We start from the raw sequence: 19,810 nt of genomic DNA, 5'->3' as shown, positions 1-19,810 counted from the left end.
GATACAATAGACTGCTCTGATCTACACAAGCAAAATCCAATTGTAATGTTTCTTTGACTTTTGTAATTGTAGCATAGAAAGGACCATAAAGATTAAGCTCCTTCCCTCAGTGTCTATCGGTTACAGTTCAACAATTTTACGCCTCTACATTTTTTAAACATATCTTGAGTCACCAGGAATTGTGAGGGCCCAACACCTCCAACAGGAGTTGCTGGTGCATAGCTCTCCTCATCTCAGGATTTGAGATAGTGGCTCACAGTGCTGTTAAGGATCAGATTTTAGTGAATTTGTACTAGTCAATGCATGCATTTTATTTGTACGGTTTGGACCCTTAACATTCAATGTAATGCATTAAGTAGTAGTGAGAAACCCATTTACCTTTTAGTACAGTTAATACATAATAGTTTGCTTATAAAGATAAGCAAGTTCATGGACGAGCTCCCTCCCCCCAAAGGAATAGTATTTTGCAGTCATTTAGTGAATCTGTATATAGTAGTTTTTAATTCTTTCTGAACTATAATACAAGGAAGTTTCAGGACTCCAGATTGTTTTGAGTATTCTGCTGATGTCAATATTTTATCCTGCGTTAAAGCACACCTCTATGCGACCATACAGATGGCCAAAGTGATCAGCAAACATGGGGGGAGGAGGTGGGGGGGAGAACGACACTTTAATGCTTATGGAATATGATGTATTGATATGCTGCTTCATATAGAATTAAATAGATGTTAGCATAGATAGTGATTTACAACAGTTGTTAGGCACTGGAACTCTTATGGAGACAGCTTGGTTGGAATCAGGATGAGTCAAGAAAGCATTATTCCCCATTTTGCCAGTTATTTGCCACAGTATGTGAGGTCTGACAAGTTGCTAGCTCTCTCTGCTTCACTTTCCACACTCTAATTGAATTTGAAAATGGAAATAATTAGGGCTCTAGGCACTATAGTAATACATACAAGTAGTTGATAAATGCAAAGTCAGTCACATCAGAGGAAGATATTTTAACTGCTCATACAGCTTACAAGGTTCTAAATTAGCCATCAACTCATAAAATGCACATAGGCCTCACTATAGACAGCTCAAAGACGACCTCTGCTCAATGTGATTTAAAAAAAAAATAAAAGCAAACAAGGTATTAGGATGCATAAGGAATGGGATGAAAAAAACACTGCATGGAATAGAATACTAAATCACATCAGGTCTAAAGGATATTGCAAAATTAGAGGGGGCTAAAAATGTTAATGAGATGATTTAACACTCCCCCAATTGCTTGTCATTTGGGAACTTTATTATAGTGATGATTTTAAGTATTCTTGCAGGTCACAGATAAATAGCATAGAGCTAAGAACCATCCTTGCATGGCCCCACTAGAAACACTCGTTCAATGATGATTCTCTGTTAATGACATTGCGACAGATCAGTAAGCCAGTTTTTAATCCATTAGTCTGTGCCATGTTAATTTTGTATCCCAATTTTTTAAAATCAAAATGTCATGCACCACCAAGTCAAATACCTGTCAGAAGTCTAAATAAAAGTAACAGCATTGATCTAATCTATCAACCAAATTTGTAATCGCATCAAAAAAAGTTAGTTTGATAGGACTCATCTTCCATGAGCCAATAGTAGTTGGAACTAACTATATTACCCTCCTTTAATTCATTATTAATTGAGTCCCATATCACCCACTCCATTTGTCATAAACCTATAGCTAAGGGTAGCATAAAATCCCTCCTTTACCTGTAAAGGGTTAAGAAGCTCAGCTAACCTGGTTGGCACCTAACCAAAAGGACCAATAAGGGGAGAAGATACTTTCAAATCTGTGAGGGAAGGTTTTTGTTTTGGGCTTTGTCTCTCCAGAGACAAAGAGACCAAGCAAGTAACCTAGCTCCTACTGAATGATGCATCTAAACTTACAGAAATAGTAAGTAATAGCAAGGAAATGTGTTAGAGTATCTTTTGTTTTAGCTTGTGAATTTTCCCTGTGCTAAGAGGGAGCTTTATCCCTGTTTTTTGTAACTTTAAAATTTTGCCTAGAGGGGAAGCCTCTATGTTTTAAATCTTATTAGCCTGTAAAATTACCTTCCATCCTGATTTTTACAGGGGTGTTTTTTACCTTTTTTCTTTATAGTAAAGTCCTGTTTAAGAATCTGATTGGTTTTTAGGACACTAAAAACCCCAAGGGGCTGGTCTGTGCTCACTTGGTTTACCTATTTGGTTAGTAGATTATTCTAAAGCCTCCCCAGGAAAGCAAGTGAAGGAGTTTGAGGGGATATTTTAGAGAAACAGGAACTCCAAATGGTCCTTTTCCTGAATCTTTGTCTAACCTCACTTGGTCGTGGCAGCAGTACCCAAGTACAAGGAAGGATTTGTGCCTTGGGTAAGTTTTTAACCTGAACAGGCAGAAATAAGCTTAAGGTGTCTTTCATCCAGGTCCCCACATCTGTACCCCAGAGTTCAGAGTGGGGAGGGAACCTTGACACCATTGCATTAATGTCAATGTCAGACAGATAGGTTTTCACATTATGTATTTAATAAATGGTTAAAAGGGTTTTATGGTGGTTGTTCCCATAAAGTTATACAAGCCTACTCTTGTTAGAAACACAACCACAATGTTACAACTGTAAGACAATGGTTTTAACACATTAAACCATTCCTCAGAACATGTTTGGGGGGTATGGACTTCACTGAGGCAGCTAAATAGCTAACACTTAATTATGCATTTTATGCTACTAAACATTTTCCCCACATAAGCTTTGACCTCGTGAAACGGGAGTACTTTTTATAATTTTCTGAATGTATCGTTTTGGTTGAGGAAGGTAATGGATTACTGAAATAGTTTTGTCTTCAAAAAGGAAGAAAAAGTACACTTGTACTTTGAGATAAATAATGCTAAATGAATTTTAACATGCAAGCCATCTACAGTAACCAACTCTATTCTGTTTTCTGGCCTACTGAGGCATGAAATTCATGTCCACTTTACAGGCAGGAATGGAGTGTTTTAGGACTTACAGGAAAGAGCAGGTGAACATTGTGCAGCTCAATAAGAGCTTCTACTGTCCTATATCACAGCACCATGCCAAGAATACTGAACAGGTGCAGGGACCCATGAATGGGTTAACTGACCAAGATGCCTTTGATGTTGCATGTACCACCTTACAGTAGAGCTTTTGCAGTCCCCCATTACTGTATCAAGATATATGGAGTCCATAATGGATTCTCTCTTTGCTGGTCTAGGTCTGCCATGATATTCAAAAGTGGTAGAACTGTCATCCTTGAACTTAAATTCTGTCAGTCTCTTTTCACAACCTTCTGAAGGCTGAGGAATAGATCTTCTCTTGGCTCATCTCATTGTCCTTTGATTTGTCAAGCTCTCTGTCACTTGTGCTCCCAAGTCCTTCTGTGTAACATGCCAGCATTTCTCAGCTACACCCTTGTTGCAGAAGTGGTCTCTGAAAGGAGGAAAAAAGTAAAAGAATATTGAATTTGATTATTATTGGATTACTACAACAGTCCTTGGAATACCAAGAAATAAAAATAGTTTACTTTCAAATTTCAGTGCCTTATTACAAGATATTCTGTCCTGTGATTAAAAATGGTAAGACACCCCCGAAGTCTCCAAAATTTCACATTAGCTCAAAGCACAGGATTTGAGGGAGATGGAAAACTGCATACAGAGCAGGGTTGGAACACATGCATACTACCAATGGGCTAAACGAGAATTATTTGTTGCCAGTTAACAGGCACCTTGGAGAGAAAAAACCCCATGTGATACAAATTCTAGCAAGGAAAGAAGAGACCCATTCAAGCAAGCAGATGTATGGTTGACAAGTTTGCAGAGGAGTTACTTTCAATGATTACAGCAGAGAACATGCTCCATGGAGTAGGATGGCTGTCCCACTCCTGCAGAACAGGGGTTAAAAGCAGCCCTGGAGAGGGCTGCAGCTAGGAGAGAGTAAAAGTTGCTAATTGGGGAAGCAGCCACACCTGTGGCCAGCTCAATTAGGGCCCAGCTGGCCATGATAAGAGGGCTGGAGGCCAAGAGCTGGAGAGTCTCTCCAGCCTTGGAAGAAGGGCTAGCTACCCAAGAGGAAGGTACAGGATCTCCTCACTTAAAGTAGTCCATGTTAATGTTGTTTCCTTGCTGATCAATTAGGGAACATGCTCGTTTAAAGTTCTAATGTTTGGCAACTGCCTGCTTTGTCCACTGCTTGCAGGAAGAGCAGCCCATTGCAGCTAGCTGGTGGGTGGTTGGAACCAGGGTGACCAGCAGCCCCCCTAAGTTCCCTGTGCAGCAGCTGCTCAGCAGGCTATCAGTTGCCAGTAGTTCAGCTGTCCCTCCCCCCACCGCCATGTGCTACTCCTGCCCTCTGTCTTGGAGCTGCTCCCAGAGACTCCTTCTTGCTGTTGGGGGGGGAGAAGAGGGGAGCTAATGTCAGGGTGCCCCCCCTGCTCCTGCACCCCACCTTCCATAGAGCAGTGGGGGAGGACACAGACAGAGGGAGCTGCTACATTGGTCTCAGCTTGCTGATCTAATTAACAAGGCAAGTGAACTTCTGACCCCACTCTTCCTACTTAAAGGGGAAATGCGCATCTCTCTCTCTCAAAACCACACACACACAGGGCATCTTTGTCTGCCCTCCCTCCTTTCCTACTGCCTTGTAGAGTAAGAGTTAACCCTTGAGGGCTCAGCCAATTGCTAGTTCATCATTTAGCAGTAAGGCATTCCCTGGGAAATAATCCACCCTCTGACTCCTCCACCTCAACCAAACTTCACACTCATCATCGCTGCATACCAGTATTAAATTGTTTAAAAAACATACTCTGTGTGTGTGTGTGTGTGTGTGTGTGTGTGTGTGTGTGTGTGTTTTTATAAAAATTATATAGAGAGTCTTTTGTCTGGTGAAAAAAATTTCCCTGGACTCTAACGCCATTATTTACATTAAGTCTTATGGGGAAAATTGGATTTGCTTAACATCATTTCACTTAAAGTCGCATTTTTCAGGAACACAACTACAACGTTAAGTGAGGAGTTCCTGTACCTGAACTCTAGCAGTGCTGGGGAATAGGGCAAGGGAGCTGGGGAGTGCCAGCTTGGTAAAACCCCAGGCTGCAGACCTTCTTGAAGGCCTATGAAAGTACTGGGGCTACAGCCCAGTAGCCACTGAGGCACGGTGGTTTTAGAGGATTGGGGGTTCCCTTAGGAAGGGAGGCCCAGAGCATAGGGGTACTGCTGGGAAAGAACCCCCAAGGTAAAGGACACTGGGGTCTGGGAGGGACATGGGGCCAGCGGCAGGTGAGACATCAGCCTGTAGAGGGCGCTCTGGGCTGGAATAGAGCTAATTCCCAGGACAACCAGCAGAGGCGCCATGCCAGTGAGTCTTCAACCTTGCTTCGCTACACTGCAGAACTGGACACACACATTTCTTTGTCAGCACAGGTGAGAGTTAACATTACTCTCTAATTTGCTTGACAAGATACTGCACTTGTTTAACCAAATTTTTTTTTTTTGAGATTATTACAGGTGACTGGGGACAAAGTTATGCCAAGATTAACAGTTATCTTTACAGGATTGCTCTCCTGCATTTGCTGGTTGGGCATAGCTATGATTCCTAGCCAATTCCTATGGCAGAGAAACTATTTTACCCTCACATATGTGCATGCCTTTGTTTCATACATTAAGCAGAAAGGCAGAATTAAAACAGTATCAGTAAGATAAAACCAGATATCTGTACGGGCACACTGGTCTCCCTTATTGGTACAGATGTAATGGTACAATATAATGCACAGCCTCAGACTTTATGCCAAATACATAACCTATTACAAGTCTCCTGCTTTGACATTTTCTATATTCTGGCATTTGAAAAAGAAGACCTGCTCCTTGCACCCATGGCACTGAAGCCAAATTTTACTGGAGTGGAGACTTCCAGTCTTCATCAGATTCCAGAAAACTGTTCTTCTAGCATGCAAAACCAACTCTGATGAGTGAAATAGTTACCTGTAGATGTTTTCTTGCCTCCAGGGTCATTGTCCTCTCCAGCCTGCAAGTCTCTGCTGTCATCCCAAGACCTCTTCAGATGATCAGGTATTGCTGGGCCCCAGTTCAGAGAGGGCAATGGAGATGGAATTCTCCTCCCCATCCTGCTGGTCCCTCAACAGCCCATTTTCACGTGTCTGGATGTTGTCCACCATTATCTCAGCCTCCATAGGTGTGCAATTGTTTAGACACAAAGACATACACCAGGATGTTACAGTTTACAGAGCCTGCCTAAGGTAGATATTTATAAGCACCTGAATCATTGCCTTAGGCCAGCTGGCAGCACACATATACAATGTTGTCTTCTTCTGAGAAATTCCGAGGTGCACTTGTTAACACACAGCAGTCACAAAGAAGTCAATACTATTCATAAATAGCGCACACTGAGATCTAGAGGGTGTGCAGAGCTATATGTACAAGTGAAGGATTTCAGAAATCTTGCCCTTGGACCAGAAGATAGATAAGCTGAGCTACATAAGTAGTGCCCAGTACACCATGGATGGTAGTGGAAGGACTAATTATATCAGTGAAATGCTTATATTAGTCCCTGCTGTTTATGCTGGCACTGAGCCTGCCAGTGCCGATCAACATAGTGACAGATGTCACTGTTGTTGGTCTTTTCAGAGTAAGTACAGCACACCCATGCAGATATATGGTATGTTTCAGGTTCCAACTGTGGTTCGCATGTCAAATTTCACTAATTTAGACAAGGCCTAGATGTGACTGGGTAATTCACTTGGCAAATCTCTATGATTAACATTAGCACAGGTACCAAATGCTGTTCTTTTATAATGCAACACAGATCAGTACCCTCCACTCCTTTGACTTATGTCAAGCAACAACGATCAGACTTTGTCACGACAGACCTGCAAAAGTTCTGAACTACGGACTAAGCATTAAGAGCCTCCATACTCCATTACCATTTCCCTTTTCCATTCCACATACAGATAAAATGCAATTTCCAAGAAGAAAAGGATTTTTAAAAAAAGAGCGTTTTAAAGGATACTATCAACTTGCATTTTTAAATGGAATAGTATTTGTAAAATTCCTGTCTGATGGGGTGTCCTTTAAACAGTATGCCCTGATTTTATTTTTAAAAGAAAATTTATAATATTTTTCTGCATCTCTGTTGATGTTTATAAAGGATCTTTACACATGGGGGAGAAAATGACTGATTATACAAGGAAAAAAAAAAAACAAAAGTGCTGTATGAAAATCACTGCATACTAAAAAAACTGAAACACTTTCACCAGTATCTTTTAATCATAGTAAAAATGGGTATTACTTGAAAACTGTGTACCTAGCATACTTTTAATCAGAAGTATGAACTCTGTCCTTTTAAGAAAGGTGCTTGATCTCTATAAGCAGGGTGCATGTAACCTGTGGCACAATGGAACAAAATTCTGCAGTTAAGACTCCTAAATTCTGGGGGAATATTAATCTGGGAGGTTTGTTTTACCTCCTCAGGCCTCAGCTGCTGCTGTAGTCTCAACTAGGCAGCCTAGCTGGCCAGCCTGCACCATTGGCTCCTTTCACTCCCTGGCTGCAAACAGAACTCAAGCTCTGGCTCCTTGGCAGCTGTTGACATATCCCAGCAGGGCAGGGAGACAAAACAAAATATTGGGTGCCCAGTAGCAGAAAAAGTACTGAATTCTGCTGGATCTTGGAAAAATGCTAGATTCTACAGCCACACAATGAGTCTGAGGTTCTAAATTAGATTTGGAATGTTCACATCTCAGGACCATTGTTTCAGGTTCAGACATTGGTTTGCACAGTTCACATTCTCAAAGTTATGTTTGAAACCATAAGGGCTAGAAAAAAAAAAAAAGTAAGTAAATTGAGATTCTGTAGCACAATTCTGTGGGAAGGGCTGAATTCCACAGCAAATTTCAGTCACAGAATCCATAAGGACCTACCCATAGTCTCACTTCTAAATGCATCTTAGAATTATACTTTATCTAATCTCTCTATACGAGAGACTAGATATTGTACACATTTGCATGGTTTCAGAGTGTTCTAAATTTTCTCCATCCCTTTAAAAGAGGAACTACTTTTATTCTTTGACAGGTTTCAGAGTAGCAGCTGTGTTAGTCTGTATTTGCAAAAAGAAAAGGAGTACTTGTGGCACCTTAGAGACTAAAATTTGAGCATAAGCTTTTGTGAGCTACAGCTCACTTCATGTATTTGGTGGGAAAAACACCGAATGCATCTGATGAAGTGATCTGTAGCCCACAAAAGCTTATGCTCAAATAAATTTGTTAGTCTCTAAGGTGCCACAAGTACTCCTTTTCTTTTATTCTTTGGTTAGCCTCCCCCTTTCCCAAGCTGTCTTTTAAACACACTCTGCCTTTCCTGACTGACTCCAGTTACCTTCTATGGCAATCTGGATACTGCATCAGATTGGTTGTGCCGACTTCCTCAGAGGCCTGATCTACACTTAAAAGTTAGGTCAACATAGCTACGTTGTTAGGGGTGGAGGGGAAAGAAAAAAAGAAAAAAAAAAAAACCACATCCCTGACTAATCTAGTTATGCTGACCTAATACCCAGTATAGCAGTCTTCCTTCAGCATAGCTGTCTTCTGTTGATGTAGCTACCACTGTCTGGGGGGAAATGGTATTCCTACACCAAACAAACAAAACCAAACCACCTTCTGTCTGCATAGACTGCATCTACATGGCAATTTAAAACAAAAATTAAAAAAAAAAATCTGTGGGCTGGCCCATGCCAGATGACCTGGGCTCACAGGGTTCAGGCTGTGGAACTTTTTAAATGTGATGTAGATATTTGGGCTTGGGCTGGAGCCTAGGCTCTAGGACCCTATAAGGTGGGAGGGTCCAGAGCCTTAGACTGCAGCCCAAGCATCTACATTACAATTAAACCACCCTATAGCCCAAGCCCTGCGAGCCCCAGTCAGCTGGCACAGGCTAGCAGCAGGTGTTTAACTGCAGTGTAGACATACTGGCGTAAGGGGTTATCCTGGTATAGTCTCCATTGTGTAGTCATATCTTGATATCCAGAATTCTTCCTATTCTCACACCCTACTATCCCTGGCCTGAGAAATAGGAGGCTAGGCTTCAATTATAAAATTCACCATTTCACTGCTGGCACTTTTCTAATTGGACTACTTTCCTTGTCTACTCACTTCAGACTACACTAAGAAAATTGAGGCAAATGAGTTTTAGTGCAAAACTTTCTTCTTTTAAATGTTGAAGTCCAGAAGAAAAAAGTGGAAGGGGGGGGGTATATAAACTTCTCTCTCCCTCCATCCCAGTTTTGGTCCCAAATAATCCTGAATTCCTTCAGTCAGAGATCCATGTGGCCTCTCTACACAGCAAGAATATTCTGAAGGGCTTGCTCCTCAGTGGGACTCTTACTACATTAGCTAGAACTTATTTTAGTAAGGCAGGGTAACAACACTGGTAATTTAAGCAAGAAGCATTGTCACTGATCTCTTTTAAACAACATTCCAGAAACTACAGATTTCATTACAGTGGGAATAGAAGACTGTGTGTAGCTTGTGATGTCATAGCACTGGGATTCCTTAGGAACCCAACATTCGTTTGAAGCTACTTATTCTTGCAAGTACATATTTCTACATAAAGCATTTCAGTTTAGTAACAGCAGATTTAAGACAGAATGATTGGAGGTGTCTGACACTAGCATTTCTTCAGTGTTTACTAAAATGAAGTTTGTGTTTGGAATTTTAGGAATACGCACTGTATGACAGTAAGCCTACATATACGAATCCCGCACATCTCACAGTCCAATATCAGGTATTGGAAGAAGAATATTTGAAAAAAAAAAATACTTCACACGCTCAGAGGACTGGTCTACACACCTAAAATGTAGGTTGACAGAGCTGTGACACTCAGGGTTGTGAAAAATCTACACCTCCAGAGCACCACAGCTATGCCAACCCAATCTGTGGTGCAGATACAGTGAGGTCAAAGAAAGAATTCTTCTGTAGACCTAGCTGTCATTGCTTGGGAAAAAAGAAAAGGAGTACCCGTGGCACCTTAGAGAGACTAACAAATTTATTAGAGCATAAGCTTTCGTGAGCTACAGCTCACTTCATCGGATGCATTGGTTGCATCCGATGAAGTGAGCTGTAGCTCACGAAAGCTTATGCTCTAATAAATTTGTTTGTCTCTAAGGTGCCACGGGTACTCCTTTTCTTTTTGCGAATACAGACTAACACGGCTGCTACTCTGAAACCTGTCATTGCTTGGGAAATTGGTGTTCCTACAGCAAGAGGAAAAACCCTTCCACTTCCAGTAGCTATGCCACTGTAGTGTCTGCAGTGTAGACAAGGCCTAAGCCTAACCTCAAAATACTTCAAGTACTGCTATACACTGTTTTGGATTCATTCATCAGTTAGTTTTGCCACTGCTAGATCAGCAAGGGTGAGGGAAATTATAACATTCACTTAAGCACAATTTGAAATAGATTTTTTTCTAATACAAAAACCACCAATAAAGATAAAAGACAAAATGTCTAGACGACGTTATCATCTATACCTTCCTCCAGCAATTTTCTCCCTGCTGCTTCTCTCACACAGACACCTCCTCTCCCTAGGCTCATTTTCTAGAGCAAGGACAGAAGTTACAATCTCTCTCCCTCTTAAGATGGGCGATTTAGCTCCCTGGTGTTTCAAGGGAAGAACATTTTTGGACATTCAAATTGCCAAACTACATCTCTGTCTCCACTAAGGAAAGGAGGTGTTGTTTATAACAGCGCCAACTAAGGGGTTATAAAATCCTAGTGTAGACAGGGCACGTTACACTTTTACCTTATCCCATCCACACTAGGTTTTTACAAAACCTTAAAGAAGCTTTTTTGTTCTTAAGACACAGATCCATCTACCCTCAGATGGAAATTCTCACAACGGTGGTCACTAATCACCCCATAACCGGGGGACTGTCAGAGATGTCTCGCATGCACACAGGGGCTCGCATACAGCGGTGGTGGGGCGCAGCGAGGAGGGAGCACGGCGGTGATACGGAGACGGGGGCAGGGGGGGCTCCCCCACTCACCTGTCTTGAACACCAGCTGCTTGTCGTCCTGCGAGCCGAACTCCCTCAGCATGGAGACGAAGAGGACGCCGCACGAGTTCTGGATGCCGAACACGGCACCGTTGCACCACATGGCGGCCAGCATCACCACCCAGCCCCAGCCGCCCTCGGGGGGCTCGGCCCCCTGCGGCCCCGCAGAGGGACCCTCCACCAGCAGGGCGGACTGGCCGCCTGGACGCCCCTCTCCGTTCTCTTGCCTCGGCTCCCCGGCCGCCGCCTGGGCGCCCTGCAGCTCCCGCAGCGCCGGGCTGGGAAAGGGGGTAGCAGAAGGGTCGGGAGCGCCCCCAACTCCCTGCGTCTCCAGCTTCTCACTCAGCGTCATCTCCGCGGGCTCCCGCAGCCGCACGCAGCCGGGGCGAGGGGACCGGAGACACCTGAGAGAAGGGGCGGCGGCGGCGGCTTCTCTCTGGCTGCCTGAGGGGGCTGCTGCGCTCCCGCTAGCCCAGCACAACGGCTGGGAACATCCCGCGGTACCGGGCGGGAAGCCCGTTTATTACTGTGCAGCCCCGGCGGTACGGAAGCCGCTGCCGCTCCCGCTCCCGCTCCCGCTCCCGCTCCGTCTCCCCCACGCCGCGCTCACACACGCCAGCCCCTGGCTCGCCAGGTTATTTTAAAGGGGCACCTCTCGGCGGAGGGGGTGTCCGATAGCAGGATATCCCCCCCCCCCCCCGCACACCGCGGCTCCGATTGGATGGGGCAGGGTGGCGGCCACGCCCCCTCCCAGGACACGGAGGGGGCAGGGCTGCTGCGTGTCACAGGCTCCGGCGGCGGCTGGGCTGAGTGGTCGGGGCCGAGGCGCGCGCGCGCGCGCGGCGGGAGGGGGAGTCGAGAGTTAACGGTTGCGGCTCGCGCGCAGCAGGAGGGAGGCCCGCCCCCCGCCAGTCCCGTGCGGGGCGCTGGTTTCACCTCAGGGTGGGAGGGAGAAGTCAGGCCAGCAGCCTAACGGGAGGGAGGCTGCTCGGCCCCCCCCCCCCCCCCCGAGTTCCCCGGGGAAAGGCGATGCGCCGCCCCAGGGTGCCCTGCTGTATCCGCCCCTGGGCCGCGAAAATCTCAGCAACAACGCCACGGACACGGGCCTCTTGACACTAACCCAACAACTCCCCTCAGAAAATAAGGAAGCGCCACAGCTGCCTCTGTGACCATGCACGTGCTTCGCTCTGACACTCCCTCTTGTCCCCGCGAGTTGCGCCTCTGCCCGCCATGCTGCTTCCCTTCCTCTCTAACTGGGCCCTCCCTGGCCTTTCCGACCAGATTCCCGCCTCCTTCACGGCCCAGGAGAGAGGGCAGACGGGGCGGCCTCTTGGTATTTACCCTCCCTGTTGAAGAGCGGGGTTATGACTCCTCACTAGGGTCCCAGCTGTCAGCCACACTATGTGTACTGCTGCCACAATACACTGCCTGGCTGCTGCTGTACTGCAGGGTGCAATACCACCTGCTGCACACGAGGAGCTAACTGCTACTACTGTTACACACCCCTCTTTGGCAGGTGCTGCAGCTTCCTTGACCTACAATAACAGCTGGCACTTTTCCCTAGTCTGGGTCTGGCCAGAGCAAATCCATCTACCCCTGCTCTTACGTAAAATATTGTGACACCTCATGGGTGGCATGCTATAGTTCTCCTTAGGGCAAATGTGTCGCTATTTCGTACACAGGGAATTTTCCTATACCTCACTTCCCTCACCCACTTTCCTCCCAGGAAGGGGTCAGGGAGAAAAGAGCAGAAGCCTGTACCTCACAAAAGGTGGCAGGGCATGAGAGCCAGCATGGTGAGGTTCGGGAGTGCTGGAGAGAGTTTGGGCTGAAAAGGACGTGAAGTTGCTTGGAGGGGGTTGATGGATTGAACCTGGGGAGGGTTTCTTCTGGGAGGTTAGGAGAATGCAGTGGCTTCCCCCACTTAAGCCCTATCCCTTCTATTTCTCCCCGTCATCCTCTGCTGCCAGTTCTGCTCCCCACACTCTTACCTATGGCAGGTCTACACTTAAAATGCTGCATTGGTGCCACAGCAGTGCTTAAGTGAAGATGCTCTCCTGTCGGTGTAGTTAATTCAGCTCCATGAGATACAGTAGTTATGTCAACTGGAGAAGGTCTCTCCCCAACATAGCACTATCTATACAGGGGATTAGGCTACATCGCTCAGGGGTGTGGAGTTTTCGCAGCCCCGAGCAGCATAGTTATACAGATTTAAGTTTGTAGTGTAGACCTGGCCCTACACTTTATACTCCATCCTCTGCCTCTACCTGCTTACCCCAGTCTCTCTCCCCTCCTGGCCCTGGAACTTCTTCTCTCACTAAACTCCCTTGATGGTGGGAGCTGGAGCAGCTGGCTTCAGATGCCTCTGTTAGTAGCTGAATAAAGAGCTGCTACTGGATGCCATTTGCAGTGCGCAGTAAGTTTTATCAGTCCTACAACACCCAAGAACTATTGTATGTATTCTTGAGCGCCATCCACTGGCATCTTAACTATTTACATATCTACAGATATTAAGCACTCCTGCATCAGCCTGTGGCTCCTCTTTCCAACTGTTGCATGCATAGTTGCCAACTTTCATGCAGTAAATAAGCACCCCAACTTTCACCATAAGCCAAAATTCAAATTAATCCCATTTCAAAACAAGGCCAAAACAAGCCAATCCTTAAGAATCCCAACATTCTATGCAACTAGATCCCCCCGGCATGCAGTCTGGGACTGTGGTGGGCACTGTGCACCCCTGACTCTCCCCACCCCCAACTTGCCCCTGCTTGTCCCCCCTTGCTGGGAGCCAATCAAAACAAAAAAAGGAAGAAGCTGCAAGCCAAACAAGCAACAAGTCAAAAACTAGCCCAATTTCTCCATTTTTTTTCCACAGGTTTGGCATTTCTGGCAGCATGCTGGCTTGGATTCAGCAGAGGGAGCAGCACCAGTGGAAGAGGCAGCATTTTGCTGCCTGCAGTTCCTCTGTCACAGTGACTCCTGATGGCCCATAGAAAAAACTGCTGAAAATTCTATAGCGTGACATTTGAGGGGATCTGTGGTGAGACATGATCGGGCTTAGTTTCATGCAAGATGTGTGATAATTTGGCAGGCCTGAAGCCCTGCCAGGAGGCCTAGCAGCAAGTAGGCTGCTGGCAGCAAAGGGGGCAAGTGCAGCACAGGGAATATAGGCTTCTGTGATGGTAATTCAAATTAGCCCCTTCAAAATAGATTATAACCAATGTTCCTTCTAATCTTTGACAGGCCATGTGCACAAAAAATTTGTTTGGTGCAAATTGTGTTTCTGTGCAAATTTTTGTGCGTGCAGTGTTTCGCCATGTGCGCGGGGTTTAGGATTTGTGTGTGCACGCAAACACACACACACAGCTTACAGGGAACAGTGATTATAACCCCTTTAATATCCCAGCTTCATCCAGCCAGTCTGTGTCTGCTGCCTAAGCTCTTTATTCTTTAACTAAAACATGGATGGGAGGAAGAGAAGTGACTCTGAACTATGGGAGACTTGGTGAGAGGGAGTGGAGTCCAGGTGTGAGGGAAGGGTTCTTGATTTCATATTCTAAAGGCAGCAAATTCAGATGGAAGAGAAAGGATTCTAATCTTGGGGAATGATTTTCCAAATCTCAAGGTTGGGGTGGAAGCAGGAAGGGTTCTGAGCCTGGAGGGGGTATCTGGTCAAGAGCAAGAGGTTTTGGGAGGCATCTGATCCAGAAGGTGTACAGGTTGGGTTGACAAGGTTTTGCATGAGTGGAGGGAATTAAAGTTGTAAGTGAATTAAGGTATGGAGAAGATTGAAAAGATTGACTGAGACCAGGAAAGAACAATAAAGAAATCCTAGAAAGATATGTCCTGTTTTCTCCCAACCTGCCCTTTACAGTAAAGTGTCCTAATTTGTCCATTTTGAAAAGGACGAATGTAGTTGACCAGGAAGAGTGCTTTTCTTCCTCACCTTCATAACAACTTCTCTCTTCCCCCACCAAACCTTGTGGATACTGATAGTTGACAGCTTGGGTGCCACAGTGATGTCCTGTTTTTCAAACTTTGAAAATCTGAAAAACCTGTAGCAGGAAGGGACAAATTTAAAGTTTCTACTGAAAAAACTACTGCAGGCTTAAAGCTGTTCAAAATAATTCTAATACAAAAGAGGCATCTGCATTATTATCTTTGTATACAAGCTGTTTAAGAACTTCCCTTCTAAAAAAATTCACTCAGGCATAACATAATTTGTCACTGAATAGATGAGGCAAGGACAAGTAGGGCATTTTGAAATCCTCTTTTTGGATCAAATTATAGCCTTATTTCCCCCATTTATTTGAATTCAGTTTTAGGTTTCACATGGGTGAGGACAGAATTCTAGATTGGCCTTTAAACTGGCTGATTATATAGGCCCTGTTCTACAAAGCATTTAAACATATGCCTAATTTTAAGCATGTGGGTTGTCAGATTACCCATGTAATTTAAGTGTTTTGCTGAAATGAACTTTGCATGAACTGAATTGTCCATGTTCAGTTTAGTTTGGGGCAAGGACCACAACACATTCTTCTATTTGTGGACAGTGCTCAAATAAAATAATTCATTTTCCAAGCTTTCTTCACATGAATATCAAATACATTTGTCTGGTTATATTTTGGTGTTTCATATTTCTATTCCCTTAAACAAATGTCATTGACTACACCCATATTTTTCTTTAAAAAGAAATTATAAATATTTTCCACATTAGGCCTTCTAAAACCATGTGTGTGTGATTTTTATTTTGGTTTGTTATTTTAATAACTGGTTAGCTAAAGTTGCTCTTCTGATCAGGATCAAATCACTAGCTTTCCCTTCCTCACTATATTGTGGTGGATATCAAATTTGATTTTCCAAAAGCAAGATTCAGTTAACTAAAGAAGAGCTGCTGAGTTTAACAGTGTAACATCATTTTAACGTGTATTTTAGAAAACTATATATTAAAAGCATGATCATCAAGATACTAAAAATGTACCTTTCTAATAATTTGTTTTGTTCAACCCTGCAATACCGTACTGGGCTGCTGCTATTTGTCTTATTCTAAAATACTGTAAAATTTATATTGTCAGAAGTTAGAATATACAGGCCCTTTCTTAAAATCTGACACAAAGTCATTCTAGAATTAGTAATGTGATCTATGTGGCAACTTTGTACCATTTGCTCTTGCATACATTGTGCTACTATCAAATAACTCCTTCCTTCCAAGTCTGAGGATCTCAGCTATTTCTCTAGCAGTCCCAAGTTGGTGAAAGGTGGTCCTCGCTTTGCTCTTCTAGAACTAGATTATTCTCAGTCACCAACTTCAGCTGCAAATTTACTTTGCAGACTGAGTTTTGACAGGTTTGATCTCAGTCATTTTTAAGCTTTTTGTAATTCCAATAACTCAAAATAAAAATATTGGCGTTTCAGTTGATTTTCTTGCTATCAAAAAGGCATTTTTTTCAAGAGTGAAAATGAATGCGATTACCCAGACAAGACAGGAATGGGGAAAGGCCAGCCTGAGTGGAGACCTGGAGCTAATGGCCCCATTAGCTCCATGGTTAATCCAGCCCAAGTAGCAGGTAGAAAAAGGAATTAAAAGCTGAACAAAAACACTACAAAGAACAGCCTTAAGTAGTAGGGACAGAGGCAACTACCTTGTCTAAAAAAGAAGAAAATTGTACTGATTTAACTAAATCTATTTTGACAATTAAAATTTAAAAAGTTAAAATAATTTAAAAACCATTTTAGTTACAGTCAGTACAATTTCCTCCTGTAGACCAGGCCAAGTGAAGGAGAGGTAGAAAAGGAAATCTTGTGAGAATAGATAACCTGAAACATAAAAAGATATTTTCCAAGGGAGAATATGAGTGGGAAGAGACCACAACCTGAAGAACTAAAATTAAACAAAAAAAACAAAAAAAACTCAAAGTCCTCCGGAAGCTGAATCTAGATCATTGGGCTGACATGGTTAAGGCACATCAGTTTCCATAGCCAGTGGTACGCAAGGGAGTTATATAGTTAGCTCCACATCCAACTGCCTTTCACTCCCCTAACCCAATGGATCAGGTATCCATTTACAGCTGGGTGGACTGGAAGCAGCGTAATATTGAGCAAGACTCAAAACCATGACACCTGGGCTTATAGCCAAGCACCTGAACCACTCAACCACCATGCCTCATTAAAACTACAAAATTGTTTATTACAATATATGATGAACAAAACTCAAATTATAAACATGGGCATAAATCACATTTTACAAAATACTCATTTCCACGTAACTCAAGAAAATAGCTATTTAGTCTTTCCTTCTTCCAGACTTAACAGTCCATCCTGTCTAGTCTATGTCTGTCTTGTTTAGATTGTAAGCATTTTCGCGCAGACTGACTGTATTTTGTGTCTTGCACAGCACCAAGTATAATATTGGATTTAATACGTACTTACTTATTTATACATTTTAACAATTAAAAAATTAAAACTAGATCTTTCTTAATGTTTTGGTAAGATAGGTTTGATTTTTTAAAATACTTTGATATTCTTGAATCCACATGAGAATGAAGTATGTTTTTTATATTATATATGCCCATACCGTTTATCCATATCAAATCAGGAAAATGTGGGTGTGACGTTGCACCCCCATAATGTGTTATAGAAATATGCTTATGAGTATAAATATGACATAATTGGAATATGTTTTATGCTAGATATGCCATGTAACATATCTTTGCAAACGTTATGTTCTTCTGCATGTATTCATCCTATTTGAATGCATGTATCATTTTTATATCTGAAGTTATGAGTGTTGGCTCTATGCTTGTATTTAAAGTGTTTGCTGTAGAAAGCACCTAAGGCAGATTTGGTCAACATAGTGTGAAGGGGTTATTCTAATAATTGGGAGTACTTGGCTAACAGTGAACCTTGATAGATGCCAATTCACATCTGAGCTTTCCTGGGAACATCCCTTAGAAAACTGAGTCATGCATGGACATGTGATTTGCCCATGTGACTCCAACACTCCATTTTGGAGCTGGATTCTACATAGGGAGAGAGAGGGGTTTCTACCCACAAGAGAGAGACTCTATTTGCCCCTGGGAAAACCCCTCCATTTTATCTTCAGCTGGCACAAAAGATAGCCTCTCCACCCAAAGGAAATGCCTGAAAGAAACTGGAACAAAGGACAGTGACTACAGGGGTGTGAGGGATTGCTGGACCCAGACTAGGAGGAAGTCTAGTCTGTAAAAGAGGTTTATTGGAACATCTCTGAAGGTGAGATTTACCTGCATTTAGTTTTTACTTGAGTAGGCTTAGACTTGCATGTTTTATTTTATTTTGTTTGGTAATTTACTTTGTTCTGTCTGTTATTACTTGGAACCACTTAAATCCTACTTTTTTATTTAATAAAATCATTTTTTACTTATTAATTACCCCAGAGTATGTATTAATACCTGGGGGGCAAACAGCTGTGCATCTCTCTCTATCAGTGTTATAGAGGGCCGACAATTTATGAGTTTACCCTGTATAAGCTTTATTTGGGGTTTGGACCCCATTGGGAGTTGGGTATCTGAGTGCTGGAGACAGGAGCACTTCTTAAGCTGTTTTCAGTTAAACCTGCAGCTTGTGGGGGACCTGGTTCAGACTTGGATCTGTGTTTGCATCAGGCTAACGTGTCTGGCTCAGACAAGGCAAGGTACTGGAGTCCCAAGCTGGCAGGGAAAACAGGCTCAGAGGTAGTCTAGGTACATCAGGTGGCAGTCCCAAAGGGGTTTCTGTGACCCAACCCGTCACAGTGTGCTCTCTTTTTTAAAGAAGTATACTGTAATGAGGATACCAACACTTTATCTTGTAAATGCATTTCTCCAAACCCATCTGAAATTCCAGCCAAGCCATTATTAATGTTCACTAATTTTCCCATTTGAAAATTTCCTATTTGAAAACAGATCTATAATCTGAGAGTTTTGACATGCAGAAATCTCTTACTGGTGTTAGAAAAGCTTCAGTGAACAGCTAATATACATTATTTAGTAAATATTTACATATCAGTATAAGTATATATAGAAAATGATGTTTCAAAGCAGGTTTTAGACAAGTCGTTTTATATAGAGAGTGTTGATCGGCTGGTAGTGATCAATCTATTGGGGATCAATTTATCGTGTCTAGTGTAGATGCGATAAATCGATCTCCGATCGCTCTGTCGTCGACTCCGGAACTCCACCAGGGTGAGAGGCGGAAGTAGAGTTGACGGGGGAGCTGCGACTGTCGATCCCGCGCCGCGAGGACGAGAAGTAAGTGATTTTAAGTCGATCTAAGATATGTCGACTTCAGCTATACTATTTTTGTAGCTGAAGTTGCATATCTTAGATCAATCCCCACCCCCACCCCCCGTGTAGACCAGGCCTCAGATAGCTAAATTACACAGGATAACAGTTGATGCACAAAAACATGTGGTATCACCAACTGTGTGGAGATCAACATTAGATAAAGCCTCATTCAGTGAATGGTGTTTATGTATCTCACAGTGGGAGGGAACATGTCACTGGTACTTCAGACTAAGCTCCTGCTGAGAAGTAGCTTGAGGCACAAGAACTGCATCAAACTATTGAAGTAAATAAGTCAGATTTTCAAAGTTGCAAGATAACATTTTTGCTTCCTTTTGGTGGTTGTTTGGGGTAGGTTTTGGGCCATGCATGTTTTAATTTAGGCTCAGAGTTTGGAATCAATTCAAATAAGCTTCCTAAAGGGCAGCTACTT

General features: G+C 43.3%; 1 protein-coding gene and 1 long non-coding RNA gene across 3 annotated transcripts in view; both read right to left on the bottom strand.

Annotated features, from left to right (window-relative positions):
* The window catches only part of SLC16A10 (solute carrier family 16 member 10), a 166,170-nt gene extending 154,363 nt beyond the window's left edge, over positions 1-11,807 (bottom strand). The window contains exon 1 of one of the 2 annotated variants that reach the window (XM_038395398.2): positions 11,069-11,807. In XM_038395398.2, coding sequence (XP_038251326.1) covers positions 11,069-11,429 — 361 coding nt within the window. In that variant the 5' untranslated portion in view covers positions 11,430-11,807. The remainder of the gene's footprint in view (positions 1-11,068) is intronic. The other variant, XM_038395397.2, reaches the window with a different exon arrangement.
* On the bottom strand, positions 2,509-8,217 carry LOC119853061. The gene is made up of 2 exons (XR_005291931.2): positions 5,996-8,217; positions 2,509-3,449 (listed from the first exon to the last, which is right to left on the bottom strand). It is a non-coding gene; the product is annotated as an uncharacterized LOC119853061 (long non-coding RNA).
* Positions 11,808-19,810: the final 8,003 nt, after the last annotated feature.

This window comes from Dermochelys coriacea, chromosome 3, assembly GCF_009764565.3.
Source record: "Dermochelys coriacea isolate rDerCor1 chromosome 3, rDerCor1.pri.v4, whole genome shotgun sequence".
Lineage (NCBI taxonomy): Eukaryota > Metazoa > Chordata > Testudines > Dermochelyidae > Dermochelys > Dermochelys coriacea.
The sequence above is the reverse complement of the archived record's forward strand: the minus strand, read 5'-3'. Positions and strand labels throughout refer to the sequence as shown.